The 23,037-nt window shown below is 39.7% G+C and overlaps 1 protein-coding gene across 3 annotated transcripts in view; it reads right to left on the bottom strand.

Annotated features, from left to right (window-relative positions):
• Positions 1-23,037, bottom strand: part of LOC126108596 (dynamin-like 120 kDa protein, mitochondrial) — a 203,482-nt gene that overhangs the window by 137,496 nt on the left and 42,949 nt on the right. For 2 of the 3 annotated variants that reach the window (XM_049913896.1, XM_049913897.1), the window contains exons 3-4: positions 20,965-21,100; positions 11,344-11,505 (exon numbers count right to left, since the gene is read on the bottom strand). In XM_049913896.1, coding sequence (XP_049769853.1) covers positions 11,344-11,505; positions 20,965-21,100 — 298 coding nt within the window. Of the gene's footprint in view, positions 1-8,465; positions 8,508-11,343; positions 11,506-20,964; positions 21,101-23,037 lie in introns of all 3 variants that reach the window. The other variant, XM_049913895.1, reaches the window with a different exon arrangement.

The following is a 23,037-nucleotide window of genomic DNA, read 5'->3' as shown; positions in this document are numbered from 1 at the left end:
AAATGTAGATCAAATAACAACCATGAATGTTCATAATCACGAATACATGTGCTTCAAATTTGGGCAAAATAAGGATAGCTAGAAAGATGCAAAAAGAATTGATGTAAGAGAAAGCACAAACTATCTGTAGCATAACAAGGTGATAAACTATTAATTTTATTGAAATAATTATCACCAGGATACAGCATCGGTCACAACAATGTGACCACTTACCTGACAGCACTAAAACTGCTGCAGCTTAGCTGTAGTAAGGAAAATACTATCAATTCATCACAATGGTGAACATTATTACAAGTATTAAGTGAAACTATCTTTCCTGGTTTTATGCATCATAATTGGCCAATTTCATCTACACTGACTTTTCAAGTGCACCAGAATGCTACCAAAAATGTAGCCTTGTGGTGTGCTTGTGAATAACCATAAACAAACAAGCTTGAAAAAAAATGGTTTCATTTAATTCTCGTCATAAGGTTTAATACTGCTGGGAGTACAATAAGCAGTAAATCTGATGTCAATCCGAAAATTGTTAGTGGAAGTGATAGGCTCCTTACAAACTTGTGCAGCTGAGTCGCATTCTTCGTTTAACAGGCAGTTCCCATAAGGCCTTACAAATTGGCCATATGACCATATGACATGCTGTACAGCCACTGGTCCCACGACATTTTAAGATGTCTCAGCCACATTCGACCCTCTCTCAAGTGGCGATCTAGCAGTGCGGCTGCAGAAAAAGTAAATAAAAGTTGCCATATCGCCATGTTGTACAGCATTTTTGGTCATTTGTGCTTTTCGACTGTCAAATAACGGGCTTTTCCTGTGTCGTCTTAAAGATTTTTGTTTGTGTTTCATGCTGCAAGTTGGAAGTTTTCATCACTGAAGCAGAATTTTGTCCTGTAATTTGGGTTTCAGGAAATAAGGATTATAGCAGTAAGATCATAAAATATAATGATTGGGAGAAGAAAAAATTTGTCTTTACTTTGAAAATAAAACTGTATAAAAAAGAATGCCACATGTATTGGTTTGTTTATTATTTATTGGAACACATTTTATATCTTATTCACTTGCCTAAGAATAGCCTCTTCAGGGTTAACAAAGTAATCTGTGAATTTGTCCCAGATACTCGTGGCACAGTCGTTTCTTATAGCACGGTGCTCCATATCTCTGTACCAGTTATTTCTAAAGTTCCAGCCAACATTAACTCATCTGTTTAGCGAATAAAGTCGTGCAGAACTCACCAAGCTCTAATGATTACTGTACAGATGTCCTCTCTCACATTTTTTTCTATGAAATATTCACCATTTTGCTGCCATTTTGTAAGTGGCTCACATGAGCACGCAGCTGTTGCCACAGAGTCTCTGCCGAGCAGTTCAGTTGCGTGTCTGGCAATCCTGAGAGAGTTGTGCATGGCTTTAATTCAACCACATTAATACCAGTTTATGAAGAGACTCTGAAATGTGTGAGCTTTTGTTAATGTTGCACGCTGATTTCCATATTTTCATTTGTTTTTGTATATACTGAGGAAATGTCATCTTTCCCAAGCTGCACATCAACACGCACCTCCACAGGTGATACTACAACATGTTACAAGTGTGCAATCTAAGACTGGGAGTGTGCTCTATCACTTAAATGACTGTTGCAGCATCCCAGAAAGGAGACATTCTCATTCAATATTGTATAATCTGGTTTATGTCTCAATGAAAGTGAAACTATAAGGTATTTCTGTTGTTTGTAAATAAGCACAATGCAAATGTAAAACTTTCAGTCATCATTTGATTGCCTATGTGAGTAGAAATGTTAAAACTGAATATCATATCACACATACTGAAATAAAATCTTTACTTCTCATCTGGGCAGGATTGTTGACATTTAAGAAGAGTAATTTTTTATTTATGAACAGCAAGATCAATTATTTCCAGTTCATTGAGAAGATTCACTTTACACAATTTGTCGTCTTGACTGTAGAGAAGAGACTTACTTGACTACAATAGATTTTATTTTCTATCCAGAATATGCACAGTCAAATATATTTCTTAAAGAAAAAGGGAAAAAAATAATTACATTTTTTTGATAGTAGTATAATCATACTGTTTCAGTGAGGTGATTAAATTTTCAGAGAATGTGGCCCCATTCAAAACTGGATAAGGCAATATCCCCTTGCAATACCTCTGTGATAAGCAACTTATGAGCACCCAAAATAAGCAAAATAAAAACACTAAGGTCTACAGAAAGCCAACTACATGAGCAAAGCAGCAACAGCCAAACACCACAGCTAATCTACAGCAGCACAAAGCAGCCAGTTAAAAACAAAGCAGAATAAATTATGATTAGTAAAAAATTAAAAGTACATTCAAAAATAGACTTTCACAATTTTTATGTGCAATTTTGCATACTGTACACTGGTTAAAACAAAATCATTTACAAATAGAGGCAAAATCAGTTTCTGAAAATGTTACTGCATATTGATATCACATACACTGTTTTTAAACAAATACGAAATTCTTATGAACTCAAGTTATTGAATTATCAGTCACTGAAAACAAATGGAATCTAATAGCGAGGGGAAAAATGAATCCTTCCTCCAAGAAATTATTCAGTGGAACAGAGCTTTCACTCCCAACAAAAGAAGCTAGATGCTCTGAACTTGTAGGCGTATTAATTCAATATTAGAAGCAGCTAACAGGACACACCTGAACACAGCCCTAACTATCACAGCTGAGAAATGAGGTGCACTGTAACTATTTACACAAAGGAGAACTTCAGTTGACTAACTCTTAAGGAGCCTGCACACATTCAGTATTTACTGACAATACCAGTTTGGCAAGCCTTCAGTATACTGAAGCAACATACACTGTCAATAATTATGTCAGTTGGTAACATGATTTTACAAGGTTAAGGTGTCAATCACCCAATAGAAAGCACATGCTGCCATTACATTAGCTACAACTGATAAACAATGGAAATCAATGAGAAAGGGGAAATGGGTCCGAGAATGGCTAAAAATAAGAGCGTAAAATGTTTCCAGAATTAGTTACAACATATTTAAAAGCATACAAATTTTAAAGGTGAATATTTTGAGAAAAATTAAAATGATTTCTACAAAACATATTTTTCTTTCATTGCTTTTGCACTAACTGAAATAGTAAGCCTCATACTAGTAGCTACAAATCACCTTTCTGCTCTGCTAAAAAGAAACTGTCACATGTAGTTTGCACATCAACACAAACACAAACCCCTCCTATCTTTCGTCCACAGCGCACCTGTTTCTCCAGTACAGAATACTACTGTTGTTCCATTATCACGATCACCTTCATTCACTGCTCCACTGTCGACCTTTGTTTCATTTAACACAGCCATCTCACGCATCCTGTAGCACCATTACCACTCACTGCCTTATAGCGACAGTCTACACACAGATAACCTGTACAATGGGAATGAGGGTGGAAAGAGGCAATAAGCTGACAAAGCGAAGTGGGCGTTATTTCAGCAAGGCACTCAATCTCTCGACAAAAATTTGCAATGTCGCACTATTTGTCGCAACAATTGTATCATGTAGTTCTTAACTATACACCAGAAAAATTCAACAACTTTATATTCTGGGCATCCGTAGCTGCTGAAAGTCATGACATTACGAGGAATTCTGCTAATAACTGGTAAAATTGTTGTTCATTAAAACACAACCGGTTTCGAGGCCTAAAACCTCATCAAAGTGCAACCTATATAGAAAAAAGCAAAATACAGTGTCATCACACTTTGTGCATATTAAAATTAATAAAGGAGTATCTAAAATTCACTCATAATGTAAAAGATCATATGAATACCCATCTAGCCCCTAGTCAAAATTTACTATTCAGTGAATATTGTCAATACTATGGCGAGCAAAAGGTAACGAAAACTTGCTCCATTCATTTAAGGCGAACTAATGGTTGCAGTGCCACGTTTTACAATTTGCCTGCATCTAAAAAGAAAAAAGAAACATATTTTATAGTGAGAGGACCCTAAAAGTTTTTACAGAGGCCAGATTGGCAATAAAAAATTGTCACTGCTAATATAGTCATGGCATTGTAAAAATTATACGTGGAATTGCCCTAAGAAATTAATAGGGCCAACCGGTAAGTCATTTTGAATAAGATATAAGATTTCAGGACAACCCTAACTTTAGTAATCTCCAATCTGCATTAACAGCGCACTTACGTGAAGAGGGGCACAGCATCACAAACCCTTCAGAAAATTTAAACATACTACATTTAAAAAAAACTATTTTGAGAGTAATTTTTGAATATATTATACACACATCAAAAAAGTTTTGGATCACCTCAGTTCCGAGAGTTCGAGCACCTGTAAAGAAAACTGGAATAGAGATCAACATAAACATCATTTCTAGCCTTTTCATTGCTCATGAAAACCAAACATTTCATGTTATACCACCATACAGCGAGACCTTCAGTGGTGGTGGTCCAGATTGCTGTACACACCGGTACCTCTAATACCCAGTAGCACGTCCTCTTGCAATGATCCATGCCTGTATTCATCGTGGCATGCTATTCACAAGTTTATCAAGGCACTGGTGGTCCAGACTGTCCCATTCCGCAACGGCGATTTGGTGTAGATCCCTGAGTGGTTGGTGGGTCACGTCGTCCATAAACAGCCCTTTTCAATCTACCCCAGACATGTTCAATAGGGTTCACATCTGGAGAACATGCTGGCCACTCTAGTCGAGCGACGTCGTTATCCTGAAGGTAGTCATTTACACGATGAGCACAGTGGGGGCGCAAATTGTCATCCAGGAAGACGAATGCCTCACCAATATGCTGCCGATGTGGTTGCACTATCGGTCGGAGGATGGCATTCACTTATTGTACAGCCATTACGGCACTTTCCATGACGACCAGCAGTGTACGTCAGCCCCACATAATGCACCCCAAAACAGCAGCGAACCTCCACCTTGCTGCGCTTGATAGACAAGTGTGGCAAAGGCGCTCAACCTGACCGGGTTACCTCCAAACATGTCTCTGACAATTGTCTGGTTGAAAGCATATGCGACACTGATCAGTGAAGAGAAGATGATGCCAATCCTAAGCGGTCCATTCGGCATGTTGTCGGGTCCATCTGTACCACACTGCACAGTGTCGTGGTTTCAAAGATGGTCCTCGCCACGGACGCCAGGAATGAAGTTGCACATCATACAGCCTATTGCGCACTGTTTGAGTCTTAACACAATGTCCTGTGGCTGCACGAAAAGCATTACTCAACACGGTAGCTTTGCTGTAAGGGTTCCTCCGAGCCATGACCTGTAGGTAGCGGTCATCCACTGCAATACTAGCCATCGGGTGGCCTGAGCGAGGTATGTCATCGACATTTCCTGTCTCTATATCTCCTGCACATCTGAACATTACTTTGGTTCACTCTAAGACACCTGGACACTTCCCTTGTTGAGAGTCCTTCCTGGCACAAAGTAACAATGCGGACGCGATCGAACTGCGGTATTGACCATTTAGGCACGGTTGAACTACAGACAACGCGAGCCATGTACCTCCTTCCTGGTGGAATGACTGGAACTGATAGGCTGTCAGACCCCCTCACTCTACTAGGTGCTGCTCCTGCACGGTTGTTTACATCTCTGGGTGGGTTTAATGACATCTCTGAACAGTCAAAGGGACTGTGTGTGTGTGATACAATATCCACAGTCAACATATATCTTCAGGAGTTCTGGAAACCGGGGAGATGCAAAACTTTTTCTGATGTATGTATTTGAATATATCAGTGCAGTGGAATTCTTCCTAACATCAATAATATCAAAGTTTTCTGTTACCCATTATTTTTCCTTTATTTTCTCACTCAATTAAATGTTGTTTGTTTCCTGAGAAAAATGTAGATGAAAACTAGGAGGGAAACACAAACCACCTGACAAAAAAGTGAATCACCCAGATGACACAGTCAGATGCCACGCTAACTTGGTATACATATATACACGCCATAAGTGGGTATCTAAATGATGAGATTTGCAATTCTCGGTGACAGGTAGGACTGCCACTAGAGAGCAGTATATGTTTAATGTCATTGTCAGGCCTGTTAGGGTATGTGAGGGACAAAAACAGCATCAGACATTGAGCAATCACTGTGAAGGACAGTGCAGTACTGTGTACACGGATGATTGAGCATTACCAACACCTTACTGAGTTCTGTGGGTCTCCATCTGCACAGCTGGTCATATTGTATAATATCCAGATCTGTGAAGCATTTGGATGTGGTAGTGGCCCACAGGACAGGCTTACCAGTCATCAAGGTTCCGGTCAATCACATCTGACTGCAACCAGGGAAGAATGCATACTGCGCACTGAGCATTTTGCAACCCCTTCACATCAGCCCTTGCAATCCGAGGACAAGACACACTGTCACCCGGCACCATTGACTGGATATCAGTAACAACTAGATAGCGAAATTGCCTTCCCAGTGGAAGCTGTCGTAAGCAGAACACAGAGAGCTACTTGTCGAGTTGTGCCTCGACTGAGAGGCACAGAATGTTGACAAGCTGCATCGCACTACGTTCTGCACTACTCTGGACGGCCATCGTCAACAAGTATGGTGGCAACCTGGAGAAGTCCCGTTCTTCCGACGTTTTCGAGAGACACAGTTGTGTTACCCCCGGTGTCGAGGTGCGGGGAGTCGCTGGGTACGACCTCGGGTCACAACTGGAACATCACAGACACATCCCATCCTCTCGTTTTTACCTCAGGAAAGGGTACAACAAATGTACAGCACCCTTCCAGAGTGAATCGATGCACACATCTGAGCCAGAAGCAGTGTAACTTCAGGATCGTAACTCACCTCATACTGCAAAATTGACAATAAATTTAACTCGATTTTGTAATCAGTGAAACATCAGGCACCCCCTCAATCCGTAAAGCTCCATTTCATTTACTCCTTCCCTTCTGGGTGAGTTTTTTTTTTTTTTTTTTTTTTTTTTTTTTTTTTTTTTTTTTGTCAGACTGTGGGATATCAGAAAAAATGCTATTAAGTGGCCAACACAGCTTTATAAGAGTAAGGTCCTTTAAAGACTCCTGAATGAATCTTTCATTCTGCAGTGGATAGTAAGCCAATTTGAAACTTTCTAGCAAACAGCCGACCAGGACTCAAACCCATCAACGGTTCTGCATTCAAGTCCTTGTCTGGCACGGAAATTTAATCAGAGTTCCAAATCATGTACAGACTGTTTATTTAGTATGACGTAGTTAATTGAAAAACATAAAGAATTCAACAACCCTACATTTACAGCCTTCATATATCATTTCAAAGCTTTTGAAAGTAAGGTTACACAAACTATGGAAAATCGTGGACAAGTAACGAATCTCAGGCCGCTTGCTAAGTGCTGTTTAAAATCTTTATCACAAAATGAAAGCTGAGGCTGTTATAAATGGAAAAAATGCAAGCAAATAATTGTAAATCAAGATGTCAGATAGCAATATCCAGGGCACAAGCTCGCTTTAAAAAAGGCAGAGGAAAGCAATCGGTCATGTGTTTTGAAGGCAGCCGTCCTAGCATCTTCCTTAAGTGATTTAGGGGCATTGAAAACCAAAACTTGATGTGAGGATTTGAAATAGTGTATGTGGTAGCTATCAGTTTCATAATTCAAAGGACTGATGAAAGAAAGTGCTAACCCACGAGAACATAATTTTCAGTTATTGCCTGTTATAAGTTGGTTAAACTGAAAGACAAGAACATAAACACAGTAAGAAAAAACAATTTATATAGTAGACAATTCTTTCTAGCAGTAGGAACATACTCAAGTTATCGCTAGGTGACGAATTTAAAAACACAACAGATACTGTGGTCAGGCTAATCCTAGCCGAACAAAGGATTAGCGATTCCTCCTGCTGGCTGATCTCTTCAATGCCTTATCAGTCAGAATTTTAACTCCTAACAGATGTTTGAAACTCTCTCTGCTCATTCAAATCTGTTGTAGATGACACTACTTCTGGGAGCAGACAGAATATTTTCAAAGCTCTCTGTATCTGATAATTACTCCCAGAAATAACTGCAGCCATAGATTGTGACAGGCACCTTTCTGAGCAATCGTCAACCACATCCTCACTCACATCTTGGGAGAGAAAGGATCAAACTGACATCAGAACTCTCTAGGAAAACAGAGCTCTTGTGAGATGATATCCAATGTGAGTGATCAACAGTAAGGCTTCTCCCAGTATCAGATAGAAAATGGTTGCCTACCCTAAAAGAAAAACAAACATCTTTAGCTAAGTCAGAGCTGTGGACTCATCATACCTGGCATCGACATGCCTCACCACAGCCCAAACAGGGCATGGAATTCGCCTATTGTCATCAAACGCACATTGTTATAGTAACGGACAGGTAAAAGGAAGGATTCATCTTTCCACTCCCACTAGCTAAAAAACTAGAATGACAAGAGCACGAGGGAAGTAGTGTTTCAAACGTTCCAGCCTCACTTTACAGACCTTCTATTAATCTCTCCAGAAAAGCAGTCAGTGTCTGGAAACCTGTAATATTGAGAAAACATAAAACACCATATAAAAGTCGCAGGAAGCATACTGCAATGGCCTCATGAAATTATAAATTTAGAAGATATATTTCCATGTGTTTAGCCGGCTCAACAGTTCTGTGTTCTACCCCGTTGTTTCAGTCCTCAAAATAGTTGTGCAAAAATTCAACTACTCATCACAGCTAGCCGTGAAAACAGTGTGCAAAAAATTGGAACTGTCGATCTGGCTATACACCTACAAATATACCTTTTGTCACTTACAATAGAAAAAATATCAGAATTTGGAAAAATACTATAATCACTTTAACCTCAGTGTCATTTTCTTTCTGTTTGCCAGGTGACAGAAGCCATTAATAATTGTACATAAAACTGCAATACATAACATCACATTAAATTTTCTAATTATGTAAATGTGTTCTTAATAACTTCTTACTACTGGAGTCTGTAGCCTGTTCTTTAGGCGACTTTTTCATTGCGGATCATGTTTACATTGTGCAGATGCAAAATATCAAAGTCTACTTGCTTCTCCTATTTTCATTAGCTAATGTCTTATGGCTTCATATTGTTAGATAACTTATCACTAAAGAAATGGTGTTGCCCAGATGTGTGTATAAGGATAATGTATGGCATTCCCTCCAGTGCCTCTTGTAGACATCTCTTTAAACAACTGGGCATACTGACGGCAGCCTGGTAATATATTTACCCTCTTATGAAGTTTGTTCATAACAATCAACCACACTTTAAAAAAACATCACTAACATTCATAAATATAATACCGAAAGGAAAAATTATTTACGCTATCCATCTTTCTGTCTTCTTGTGGTGCAGAAGGGAGTGAGGTATTCTAACGTATAAATCTTTGAGCACTGACCCAGTGATGTAAAGAATTTTATAGGTAATAAAATTAACCTAAAAAAAAAGCTGAAACCATATCTGCTTGAGGTCTCCTCCTGTTAGGCAGAATAATTTCTGAATATGCAGTATAGTCTGTTCAAAACTACTTCAGAACTGCCCTAATGTGAGTAGTTTTTATCATTTAAATTTTACAGAAAGACCACTTCTTTCATCCATCACCTTTCTGCTGATATAACAATAACTGATTGGTTCGTGGCAGAGTAGGATAAACTGTCATCAGCAAAGCCAATCTGGTAACCCAATCATGCTGCAGTGTCACCTGATTTGTGAGACTAAGGGCTCTAAGAGCCATGGCTGCAACACTAAGCTCTTTTCTGTTCCTCCTCCTCCGAGATGGGTCTATGGAGTCTGTGCCTATTGGAGTTACTTTCTCACTCTACCGCACTACCACCCCCCCCCCCCCTCCCTCTCCAACAATTCTCACCATTTAATTCCCACCAGAAAACTATACCTACGCCTACACAGCGAGAGTACAATGGCATTGTGGTATTTCTTTCATGTGCATCGCAAGACACATGTAAATGGAAACACTATTATAATAACACAAACAAAAATTTTCTTGTAGTCACTTTTCATTGTAATTAAATAGTTTGTTGCCACGGTCAGGTGGAGAGGATCACCCACTCCGCTGAGATGTCACCTTAACTATACTTTACCATTGCTCTTTCCTGCAATCCTCCCAGCAGTTTTACTTATTGTAGGTCTTTCATAACACTGTCCACACACCACATTCAGGGTCTTGCCAAAGGTCCAGTACCAATTATTTTGGCATTTAACACTATTTTTAGCCACAGAAACAGAATACAGCTGACTGAGTGAGACATGTAGACTTCTCGGAAAATTCTGTATTGTAACATGATGGAAACACCTGACACAGCTTATTTGATAAGAGAAATGCAAGCAGCATTTATAAAATTTCCTATGTTATGTAGTGCCCACAACCAAAGTAAATTTCTTTTGTCTGTCCACACACAACTGAACAAGTCGAATTATTCCAGAACCACACGAAACATTCTTAGAGACGACTGCTCGTGAAAGGGTTTCCGACAGGTTTACAACACCGTACAGCGGGACACGAAAGATAAGAATTCAATATGGTGTTCACACTGACATCACTAGAGCTGGGAGACCAGGACAAGGATAAGGAAGAGGGATCAGTGGTGGTCTTCTTAAGCACCTCAGAATTCTAACTCTTTCATCGCGTGACATATAGTCCCTTCATCAAACAGTAGACAAGGAAGCTATTTACACTCAGGCAACACATTTTTAGTCATTGAATGGAAATGAACTAGATTTCACATTTTAAACAGTTTTCCAGCAGAACTGAAACACTGAGTAATAAACATTCACATTTACAGTTGAAAGATTTTCTTGTGGTACACTCCTTTGATTCTGTACACAAATTTCTCACATTAATTTAAGAACTCACACTACAACTTATCATTTGTGCATATACTATCACGAATCTGAGTTTTTTTTATTATTCAATTTTCTTTTTGCTCTTAAATTTTCTTTTAGCTCTGAGTGGATCATTCAATAACCACGTGGACTTTGCTCAACATCTCAACAAGAGTTTGATGGACAACAAAAATTTGTAAATAAAAAAGGCACAAGAGGCTAGAACCTTCTGATACCCAATGTCAGCTTTGACTTGTAAAGTAATGATGTTGGAGTGTGTGACATCACAAGTGCAAACAGACATTATTTATTTTGCTTCTACATTATTTTTTGTAACGCAAGTTATAGCAACAGACCAATCTGTAATCCCCCCCGCATACATACACACAACACTATAGGTCTGTCTGCAATTTTGATGAGGTCACGCGTCAAAGCCGACAGGTGGTACCATTAGGTTCAACACTTCTTGCAGCTCTCACACGTGAGCGAGAAGCGAGACAGAGTCGGCTGCGAATACTCACTGGAGGCGAGGTTGGCCGAGAAGCTGTCGTCGGACTCCCCGGGTGGGAGCGGCCGCAGCCCCTCCTCCCGCTCCGCCGCATCGATCGCGTCCTGCAGTCGGCTGTTGAACCACTCCCGGAAGCCCCGCATCTTCGCCTCTCCTAGCTTGTAGATCCTAGGGTCTGAAAGTTTACACAAAAGCTGCCTCCGAGACTAGTGTCGCCGAGCTACACGTCGTACTCACCCCTGTCTTGACACCGTCGCCACTGGCAGAGACGTGAGTCTTCCCATTTAGTTTCATCTTTTAAGCAGTTACCATTCTTTTATTTACTACATTATATTTTTGCTATCCGTCGGAGAAACATTTTTGTACCAGTACCCCTGTAGGCCAGTGGTCTTACATATCACTTTAGAAGAGCCTTACGGATCCCTACATACGCCTTATCGGTAAATGATACTCCCAAACAAAAAGACTGTCGTAAAAGAGAGTAAAGCTAATGTCGAAATTTATTATTTATTTTCACGTGGAGAACCGACCCGAGAGACAATGCGTATCACTAAGAGGGGATGGCAAAGGCGACAATTTTATGAGAGGGAGTACTCGTGCACACGTGACGCGTACGCTCCTCGAATCGCCAGCCCACACTCCAGTAGCGCACTGAGCCGGGAATAAAAAGAGGTAAAGAGAACAATTACCGTATCAAGTTAGGATATGTGGTTACGAATCCTATCACACCAGCACCCTGGCAGCAGCTACCGTAATAGGACGCGAGGCACTGGCACAAACCGTCACGACAGAACTCGCCCGTGCCAGCACCTGCCACTGCAGGTCCGGCTATCGGGCGGCAGCACGACCGCACACTGGAGGCAGCACATCGGCGCCCCTCGTGAGACTGACGAGCCGTCTATCCAATATAATCCCGGATTGGAGTGCACTCGGCCTCATTCTGTTATCGTGTTTTCTCATTTTAACACGACTCCACTCTCGAAAAATTCTCCACTGTATTAGATTTGTCTAGGTTTGGAGTTTTCTGAAATTTTGAAAAGGTAGGACTGCTTTACCTGTAAGTCCTTTATTTATACACATGACTGTTTTCACAGAATTTTAGCTGCATCATCAGGTGAAATCTGTATGAACTGATAGACAAAGACTCTGTTCAAAAAATTACAGAACTTCGTTCACAATTTTTTTTTTCTCTTACCTTTTACTTCTTGTGCACAATTTCCTTTGAAATACTACTCCACAATTGATACTCCACTCCCAATTCCGTATCCACTTCCGGAAGCAGTCTCTGTAGACCTCTTGCCGGATCGCACAAAGCGCCATCTGCGAATTTTCTTTTATCTTGCCTATCCTTGACAAACCGTCACCCTTTCAACAGGGTTTTCAACTTTGGAAATAAAAAAAAAAGTTCGCAGCAGACAGATCTGTAGAGTACAGAGGAAAGGCCACACAGTGATTCCGTTTTTTGTGCAATAGTAATGCACCGACAGATGAATGTCGAGATGCATCATCGTGATGCAAGATGCCACAAATTGTCCAGCACATTTCAGGTCATTTCCTTCTAACATTTTCTCACAGGCATCGCGACACATCCCGACAGTACAATCAATTAGCAGTTTGACTCTGTGGCACGAATTTTTGATGAAGTAATCCTTCAAAATCAAGGAAAACTATCAGCACGGCTTTGACATTTTAAGTGACCTGATGAGCTTTTTTGTGCCTCGGAAAATCTTTTCCAATCCCTGTGAAGATTGAACCGTGGTCTCAACACACAATCATTAAAATGATCCACAAACTCTTCACAGATTGTGAGGGGACGGTCTTTCTGGTCTTGACTCATGAGCCAAGAGATGAACCTGGCAGCAACATGATGCATTAAGATGCATTCCAAGTTACTGTTTCAAGATTTCGTGAGACGATCCAACTGAAAAGTTACATTCTTCTGCAATCTCTCGGACAGTCAGTATCAGAATGGCACGCACAGTTTCATTGATGCTCCTAACACGAGTGTCGTCGATAGACACTGAGGGGCATTCTGAATCGGAATCAATTTTAACTTGCACCTGTCCATTTTTAAACTGTGTGAAACATATGTAACACCAAGTGTGGCTTAAGCACTCATCACCATAGGCTTCCTGCAATATTTGAAGTGTGCCTGTAAAGGTTTTCTCGAGTTTCACACAACATTTAATGCAGACGCGTTGCTCCTCTAACTCTGCCATCTCAAAATTCGCAAACTGAGCAACAACATTCTACTCAATACAACACCAAACAATAACTAACAATAACTAACAGACATACAACAATGGGACTTCCCAGAAGTTACACATTAAACAACAGGCGTTTGCACGGATGTCAACAGCATTCCTCTCCAACACACCATTGACACTAAATTGGCAATGTTCTGGATTTTTTTGAACAGACCTCATACGTAAGTGAAGAAGATACAAAATCAAGTCACGTTCTGATCGAGAAAAGAGAATGAGGTGACCCAGCGTTCACAGTCGCCAATCTTTCGCTTATTAGCAGACGTCACACACAGAACAGTATTGAAGGCTCCTGTGATACCCAGAAAGCAGTACAATGGTTGCAGCTTAGCTTTTTAGACAGCAGGACCACAGAATGTGCTGCCCGACACAATGTTGTTCACTTCAATTACTGCTTCGCAGCCTGTGTCATCTGGATCCTGTCTACCAAGACCAGATTTTCTGAATTTCACAGGTGGGAGCTGTGCCGACAACATATCCTCTGTTTCCGCAATCCCCCTGGTGTCGACCATCACTTTCCTACTCCCAATACTGCTCTTTCCGTGCCTTCATTCCGCCAATGCAACCACTACTCTTTTACTCTTCTCTATTCCCCCACCCAGCCCACTTCTTCAACTCTACACCTACATACATATTCTGCCAGCCACCGTACAGTGCACGGTGGAGGGTACCCTGTACCACTACTAGTCATTACCCTTCCTGCTCCACTTGCAAATACAGTGAGGCAAAAATGACCGTCTACGTGCCTCCTATGAAACCTAATTTCTCGTATCGAATATTTGTGGTCCTTATGCTTGGCAGCAGTAGAATCACTCTGCAGTCACCTTCAATGCTGGTCCTCTAAATTTTCCCAATAGTGTTTCTCAAAAATAATGTTCCCTTGCCTCCAGCGATTCCCATTTAAGTTCCCGAAGCATCTCCGTAAGACTTGCACATTGTTCTAACCTACCGGTAACAAATCTAACAGCCCACCTCTGAACTGCTTCGATATCTTCCTTTAATCTGACCTGATACAGATCCCAAATACTCTAGTAGTACTCGAGAACAGGTTGCACTAGTATCCTATATGCAGTCTAGTTTACAGATGAACCACACTTCCTCAAAATTCTACAAATAAACTGAAGTCGACCACTCGACGTCCCTACCGCAATCCTCACATGTGCGTTCCATTTCATACTGCTTCGCAACATAATGCCCAGATCTTTAAATGACTTAAATGTGTCACACAGGACACTATATCCGCATTAACTTACATCCTTCGACATTTGGATTTGACTGTCATTTATCACTCCAATCACAAAATGGCAGCATACGTGTATCGGCCAAAGAAACTGACACCCACAACTGAGCTCTTCAACAGCAGAGACAACAGTGTCCATCTACCTGCTTCTGTCATCTCTCTCTGACTTCGCAGAGGCAGCTACGAGTGGAGTAGAGAGATCTTTCTTTTTTTTACACTAGCATTTATCACCTACTAGCACTTATCACCTGTAGTATGGTGTCCAGATTTCAAAATTTGGCAAATTTTATTTTATTATGGTCTTGGTGTGTGGCATTGGGTGAGTGTGGTGGGCAAAAATCTGTGAAATATATAGCAATAAATACTCTTGGGTAAAGTTAAATGACATACGATTTACGAACTTCGCCATATATGTGCAGATTCTTTTATTGATTCGTTCACAATCCAGGTCTGGTGATACAGTTCTCAACATGTTTCATCCATAATGTGGTGGGTGACTATACTCACGAATAATAATGCAAAAGAAGAATAAATGAAGTTATTGATAAAAATATGCTAAATTATGAAAAGGATTATACTCACTAAGAATAAGCAAAATGTTTATGTGAAAACACTATAGTGTACCATTTGATTATTCATTTGTTAGTTATGAGTATTTTTAATGTTTAGTCCCTCTGGATTACTTTCTTTATGTATCTGTTGATTGTTGGCAAAGTGTGATTGACGAAAACGCCCTGAGAGATTAAAAACTTATCTACTGGATATTTCATGTATTATTAAAGTCTAACTGACAAAACTACACAAGTATCGTATCATGTCAGAGGAATGAAACAATAAACACATTTTATCTAAAAACAAAGATGATGTGACTTACCAAACGAAAGCGCTGGCAGGTTGATAGACACACAAACAAACACAGAAAATTCAAGCTTTTGCAACCAACGGTTGCTTCATCAGGAAAGAGGGAAGGAGAGGGAAAGACGAAAGGATGTGGGTTTTAAGGGAGAGGGTAAGGAGTCATTCCAACCCCGGGATTTGCCTCTGTACTTCCACCTCGACTGACATCTCTGCCCAAACTCTTTGCCTTTACAAATGTCTGCTTGTGTCCGTGTATGTGCGGATGGATATGTGTGTGTGCGCGCGCGCGAGTGTATTCCTGTCCTTTTTTCCCCCTAAGGTAAGTCTTTCCGCTCCCGGGATTGGAGTGACTCCTTACCCTCTCCATTAACCCACATCCTTTCGTCTTTCCCTCTCCTTCCCTCTTTCCTGATGAAGCAACCGTTGGTTGCGAAAGCTTGAATTTTGTGTGTTTGTTTGTGTGTCTATCAACCTGCTAGCGCTTTCGTTTGGTAAGTCACATCATATTTGTTTTTAGATATATTTTTCCCACGTGGAATGTTTCCCTCTATTATATTCATATCAATAAATACAATTTCACACACATGGTAAAGTTTGTAAGTCACAGAGTATATAGTCTTTCCCAAGAGTACTTATTGCTCCATATTTCACAGATTTTCACTCGACACACTAACCCACTGCCACATACTGCAACCCAACTCCCTTATAACAGCATGAGACCAAGGGCAATCTATCACCAAAACCATGAGTGGGAGGCAGAGGGTAGTCATAGAGACACACACACACACACACACACACACACACACACACACACACACACACACACACACACACACACACAATTTTGTGGCTGGGGGCCCTTCCTGACAACAAAATTATCAAAAGTAACCAAAAGAATGGCAATCATGGCCTCATCTGCCTGTCAATAATATATATTTGTATTGTGTGTCATTATATTTTAACTGTTCGTGTATCCTATTCTCTGAGGAGAATTTGGGGACCAGTCCTGTATTTGCCTGGACGTGCACGGAAAACTATCCGAGTGCTAAACTAGTGCTGGATGGTGTAACAGCCCAAAGCCTTCAGTCTGCTGCAAAGATTCGATCCAGATCTGGCTCACCTCTCCGTCTTGCAAGCTAGCGTGCTCCGCACTGCGCCGTGCTGGCAGATTGTAGAGGAGTAGCGAGCTACTGGTACAAATATGCATTTCTGATGGACAGAGAAAATGTAATGCAATGAAGAAAGACTGATAACCACATGAACAGCAAATTAAACAGAAAGACACGTCCCCACGAAGTGCAGTATTATCACACTCTTCACTACTTTCTACAACTCAACAATTTACTGCTACTATGCTGAAATTTCAGTGGCACAAGATTTATTATAAATACAGCAACAAAAGCTTTCACCAACTGACTACATTCTGAAGCACTATCTCGAACTACCGCTCGTTATGTGCAGCCTCAAATACTTTCAAAACAAGGACATCACAGACTACAATATCAAACTTCAAGAATACAAGCCACTAAACTTGTTGTCAAATGTCAAAGCAAATCTTTTATACAATTAACAGTTACACTTTGATTATCCAACATAACTTCGTTTGAGAAATGCAGCTCAGTCAGTTTCATACTGTAAAAAAATACATCACTGATTAAAGTAGTCTGTCAAACAGGCAAAATGACAAGAGGAGGCCTTTTAGGCTGCTTTTGTTCTGAGAATAACCACCAATTTTGCAAGCATCTAAACCAGGAACTGACCATGTTCCTCAGTGTTATAAAAGGTAATACTTTGTGGCAACTCCTCTGTTGACAATAAGTATACTTTCCACAAAATAATCATAAATCTTAGTGCATTTTACACATGTACGTCTTTAAAAAAACTTTTCGTGCAGTTTGGAAGATACCTATTAATATTCTTGTGCACCTGTCCACTGTTGCATTTAACACTTTGTAGGTTAAAACTGTTTTGCCACTCTTGCTTTTATTTAAAATTCCTGAAATTATTGTTTATTTTACCATACACTTGTGCACTACCAGCTAATTTCAGTATGAAGCCATCATGTAGTTCTCTCTGTGACAAATGAAATCATAATATCTGAAACACTATGAAACAGTGGTCACGCAGGAAATGTTCTACGCAGCGAAAACTCTTAAACTGAACACTAACAGATATCTCGAAAAATTAGGAAAATTGAAAGAAGAATCCAAGGAAAAATACTACGACCTAAAGGGAGCAGCAGTTAATCAGAATACACATTAAAATCTAATACAGAACTGTATCTGAAAGTCACAAAGTTGTAATGAGAAAATGAAAAATAGAATTCTATGCAGGAATAAATAGTGACAGAATAACAAAACAAATCTTTTAACTTACTAAGCTATTACAGATCCAAAATAACAGTGCTGAAAGAAATAGGAGGGGATATCAAAAATGTGGTAGTCGGCTTTGACACAATAAGAAATAGAACATTTTTAAAGCACAAATGGAAAATGCAGCCTTTCAGGACAGCATTATTTGGAAAAAAAAAAAATTGCACGGGTACAAGTAATGACACCAATGCCAAAATACTTAAAAAGATAAAATAAAAGGAGAGGCTATATTACATTTGAAACATCTTGCAAATATATGCCTTTAAGTCTCACACTGGAAAGCACATCCAAATGCCACAACTCCATTGTAACTAATTATTTTGTTGTTTTTGTATATACAGAAAGTAGCTGCTTCAATAATCATCTTACAGTGTAAAGCTCTGAATAGATTAGAACTGTGTGCTGGACCAACGGGCATTTGCGTTTCACATACAAGTGCTCTACTAACTCAGCCAACTGAGCACGACTCACGAGCCATCCTCACCCTCACAGCTGTACTTCCAGAAGTGCTAGTCACACAAGTTATGCAGGAGAACTGAGAAATTTGGTATGAAGGAGATGAGGTGTTGGCAGAAATAAAGCTGTGAGGGTAGGGTTCGTAAGTCGTACTCTGACACCTCAGTCGGTAGATCACTTGCCCGAGAAAGGCAGAGGCCCCTGGTTCGAGTTGTGGTCCAGTGCAGTTTTCATCTGGCACAAAATTTCAAATCAGTGCACACTCAGTTGTAGACTGAAAATACATTCCGAAAATCTCAATTGATTCTAATTAGAAATATTAAGATGATGTAAAACATAAATTATCTTTCAGTCTACAAATTTTCTGAAAAATTAAGAAAATACTAGGGTTTAAAACAGCTGTTCCTAATGATTCGTTTTTAACCATATTCTTAATTTATAAGAAATACTGCTGTAGAACAGAAGACAATAGGTGAGTGTTCATTTTTACTCGCATAAACAGTTTCCAGTAACATATTTCCATTTCTTTCTGACCATTTGACTGTGTTGAAAATTAAACTCGCTCCGAAAAGGGTCTGGTGTGAGAAAAGTTTATAGCACAGCTGTACGCCGCTAGGGACAATTTATTGGATTTAACACACGGATGCTACACAACAAGGAAAAACACTGATATTTTCGTGACAAAGGGTAATGGCACAAATTCCACATTACCACATTGCCACACAAACATATGATTATTTGGAAGAAAAAACTAGTTAGGGCGACTACTTCTGACTGTCTCTGTCATCTTAAGCAGTCTTCTATGTCAGTAATATACCGATGTTATTGCTTGTTATACTGAATGCATCAAGAAACACTACATAGTGGCCTTACACTGACATCATTCTACACAAATCAATGATGAAATAAACAAACACTTGTTTTCTTAACTGAACGTACAAAGGCGACAAAAATGTTTTAATCTACACAAACAGAGTATGTACTTAATGCCCAAATTTGTCATCAACTATTCCATTCGAGACTGAAAGAAATAATAATAGATGTAACAATACTAAAAAGAAGAATGCTCTGCACTCCTTGAAGTTAAACTAACTTTGGCTCTGAAATCAGTGAAAAACACGACTGTGAAAGTATTTCACATATCAAGATTGAAGATGTTTCTTCTTACAACTACTACTCTTGAGTGAAACTAAACAGTCAATTACAAAGACAAAATGAATATTTATGTGAAATGTGTTACAGGAGGTTCTGGCATAATGTAAATAATTTAAGTGTAAAGGTAGCGGCTCCCCGAATCGTAGCATCATTCAGTTGTCGACTGGCACACGAAAAAGAATTAAAAATTAATGCTAGTGAAGTTTTCACTCTTTTTAATGTCCCTGCCAATTACTCAACACTTCTAGTATTTGGTTAAATGTTAATGTTACTTGTAAACTACACGCAAAATTTGCGACACACATCACTTATGACAGCTGCCAACAATTGCTAGGTACTGCATCTGTTTCAATGTTTGGCCAAAATCATCACGAGATGCACAATTGCCAACATACGATCCGCATCACACAGTTTCCTCTATTTGTAGAAATGTATCCGACTATAATTACATCAGAACAACAAAGTGACTGGCAGTTGTGCACGGAAGGGAGTGAACTCAGGTTGCCATTATTAATGCAACCAATATAGCTGGAGCAACAACAGCTGTAGGGTTTTACACTCAATTTATTTCCACTCGTCCACTTCTGGCTTCTGACACCACTTCTTAAAATAAGAATATCTGCACTGAGTAACATAGCACCCTACCAATCTAAATCACAACAGTGGTGTTACGAACCAAAACATGTCCACAGGATGATTTGACACAACTGAACAGAACAGAATATGTGCTCACTTGTCTTTGGTTGGTTATTTTTGTTACAACTGTCCTTGCTGTCAATCACAGCATTATTCTGATCTGTGTGTAACTCAGCCATCATCAAACACTGCCCTCCATTCGGTTTCACTCTTAGACAGAAAGGAGGGATTTCTCACTCTGAAAGCTTCATATAATGTTCCTTTCAGTGACAACACAGTTGTAAGGCTAGATACCAGTGCGCACTTACTACAGGAAGTCAGAACTTAGCCAAACTTTTGTTGTTTCAACACACACACACACACACACACACACACACACACACACACACACACAGAGGTTGCTGACTAATAATCAGCCTCATTTCGCCAAGTGGCCACAGAAAGTCTACCACAGCTGGATGCTCATTTTTGGTGCACTATCCAAGTGCCGGAGCTGCCTTTACGTGTCCATTACTGCTCACCAATCGATACGGGGCACATCCCGCACCCACAGAAATCTGACTATGCACATTTGCAATTGTGTGGATTAATTCTAACTCTGTCACGTTCGACCGTGTCGCACTTACCACCACCTGCTGCCAGCATACACTTACCGAGGTCTATACTGTCGCGAATGCTGTCCTTCACCTCCGACAGTGACGAGCGGAAGCTGTTCCACTGGTCCGTGTCAGGGAACATGTCATTTAGCCAGCCCATGTCCGGGATGGAGTCTCTCCACTTCTCGTACGTCTGCAACACGTCACGGTACAAGATGCTCTGTACAGACTGTAGGTGAGAAACTTCCGTGGCCGGTGGGATGTGTGCATTCCACCGTTATATTTGGTTCCCAGTTCCCACAGGGACAAGGAATGTGAGAGACATTTCCGCCCCATCCCCTTTGATAATCAGTAAAGCATTAAGTCTACGAGAGTGGATCAAAGATGAAGGCGACTGCTTGTTAGGAGCGTGTACAGCTGAAGAGCTGGTGCCGACTTCTGCACAGTAGGGGCAGCGACGTCAAGCGAGCATTGCAGGCAGGTTGCATTCACAGACTGACACTTTACCATTTTTGACAATATCTGAAAAATTGGTGCCCAGCAGAATTGCTTAACATTTTTCATCAAATTTCTGAAAATTTATTCATTTTACTGAATATTGAGCTCTTTGTCTGTGGATTATATTACTTTAAGAAATATAGCACAGCACGTACCGTGTTGCCAACTAAAATGTTTGTTTATATCACAAAATTATGTCTATATGTAAGTTACACTTAACTTACAGGTTCACAATTTTCTGACGTAAACAAACACGTCAATCAGCAATGTAGAGGATGCTGTGATTTTTTTGTCCATTGCACAAAGCAAAAGGTGTTTGTGACACACTTATAAATGTCGAAAAAATGAGCAACAACAAGCAGGACAGAAAGTAATTGCATCTAATGAGTTCTCTCTATGCACAACAAGAAACACCCTAACTGGTTCACTGACTCACCGCCCAGTCCCAACACTAAGGACAGAAGTTTGAAAAGGGTGTTGAGCTCACACTGTAAACATTGTTTATGTTGGGGTTTTCAAAATTCCATCCTTAAGAGGGCAAAAAAGGGGACAAAAGTCTTTTTTTATGTCACTATTAAGACAATATTGAAACTGTAATTACAAAAACTGGTATTTTGTTTCCTGGTCAGAGACAAAAAATGTGTGTTTCAGCGTTTTTGGAAATTCACCCCTAAGAGGTTGAAATAATGAGTGAAAGGTTTTTTAAAAATAAATCGTTATTAAACAACTACTAATACAGTTTTGAACTACATCTACAGAAATTGGTATGTGACTTCTTGATTAGAAATTTAAAAAAATACATTTCAGTGGTATATTCAATCCCTAAAAGAGTGAAATAGGGGGCAAAAAGTTTTACAAAAATATTTCATTATATTAAAACATCTTGAAAGTTAAGTCTACAAAAATTGGCATTTGACTTCTTGGTTAGAAATTAAAAAATGTGTTATGTGATGAAAGCTTCTACGGAAATATCACTACATGAACTCAAAAAGCAAGATTAACAAAAACCTCCAACTCTAGCTTACAGAATAGCTTTTTGGTCAGAAGTACTTCCAGAAAAGACCATACTTCTATGGCCTGGATTAGTACGAGAAGTTTAGACGGTGTTGAATTTTGTGAACTAAATCAAAGAAAGCTATTTAACCCTCCCATTACCAAGCGGGGTATTTGGACTACCCCAAAAGAGTTTTGTGTTTTATTGTAATATTTGTTCTCAGATTTCGTTATTTCCATTGAATGGGTTTATTTAGTATTGAAAAACAGCTTTTCAGGTTATTAGAAGTATTTCATCAGATCACAGACACAAAGTACAAAAAAAAATTTATGTCTTTCACTAAATTCAGTACTCAACAAACAGAAAATTAATTATCTATGTACCTCAACAGTAACTGCAGTAAAATAACACAAGACTTTTTTCAACTTTTCAGTCACGTACATTTTTGCACTGCACGCACTTCACAGTAACAGTTTCTTCTCTGTGTATATTACAAACAAGTTTCTTGCACATTACACAACAGAATCTTGTTTTCTGATCTTCGTTTCTCTCACAATCTTGACATCGTCGAGGCGTCGGTAACTTGGAACACTGGGTCTGGATCACTGCTGTAGGAATTGCAATATCACAAGCTTTCA

The sequence above is a fragment of the Schistocerca cancellata genome, chromosome 11 (genome assembly GCF_023864275.1).
Source record: "Schistocerca cancellata isolate TAMUIC-IGC-003103 chromosome 11, iqSchCanc2.1, whole genome shotgun sequence".
Lineage (NCBI taxonomy): Eukaryota > Metazoa > Arthropoda > Insecta > Orthoptera > Acrididae > Schistocerca > Schistocerca cancellata.
This window is presented reverse-complemented; position numbering and strand designations above follow the sequence as displayed.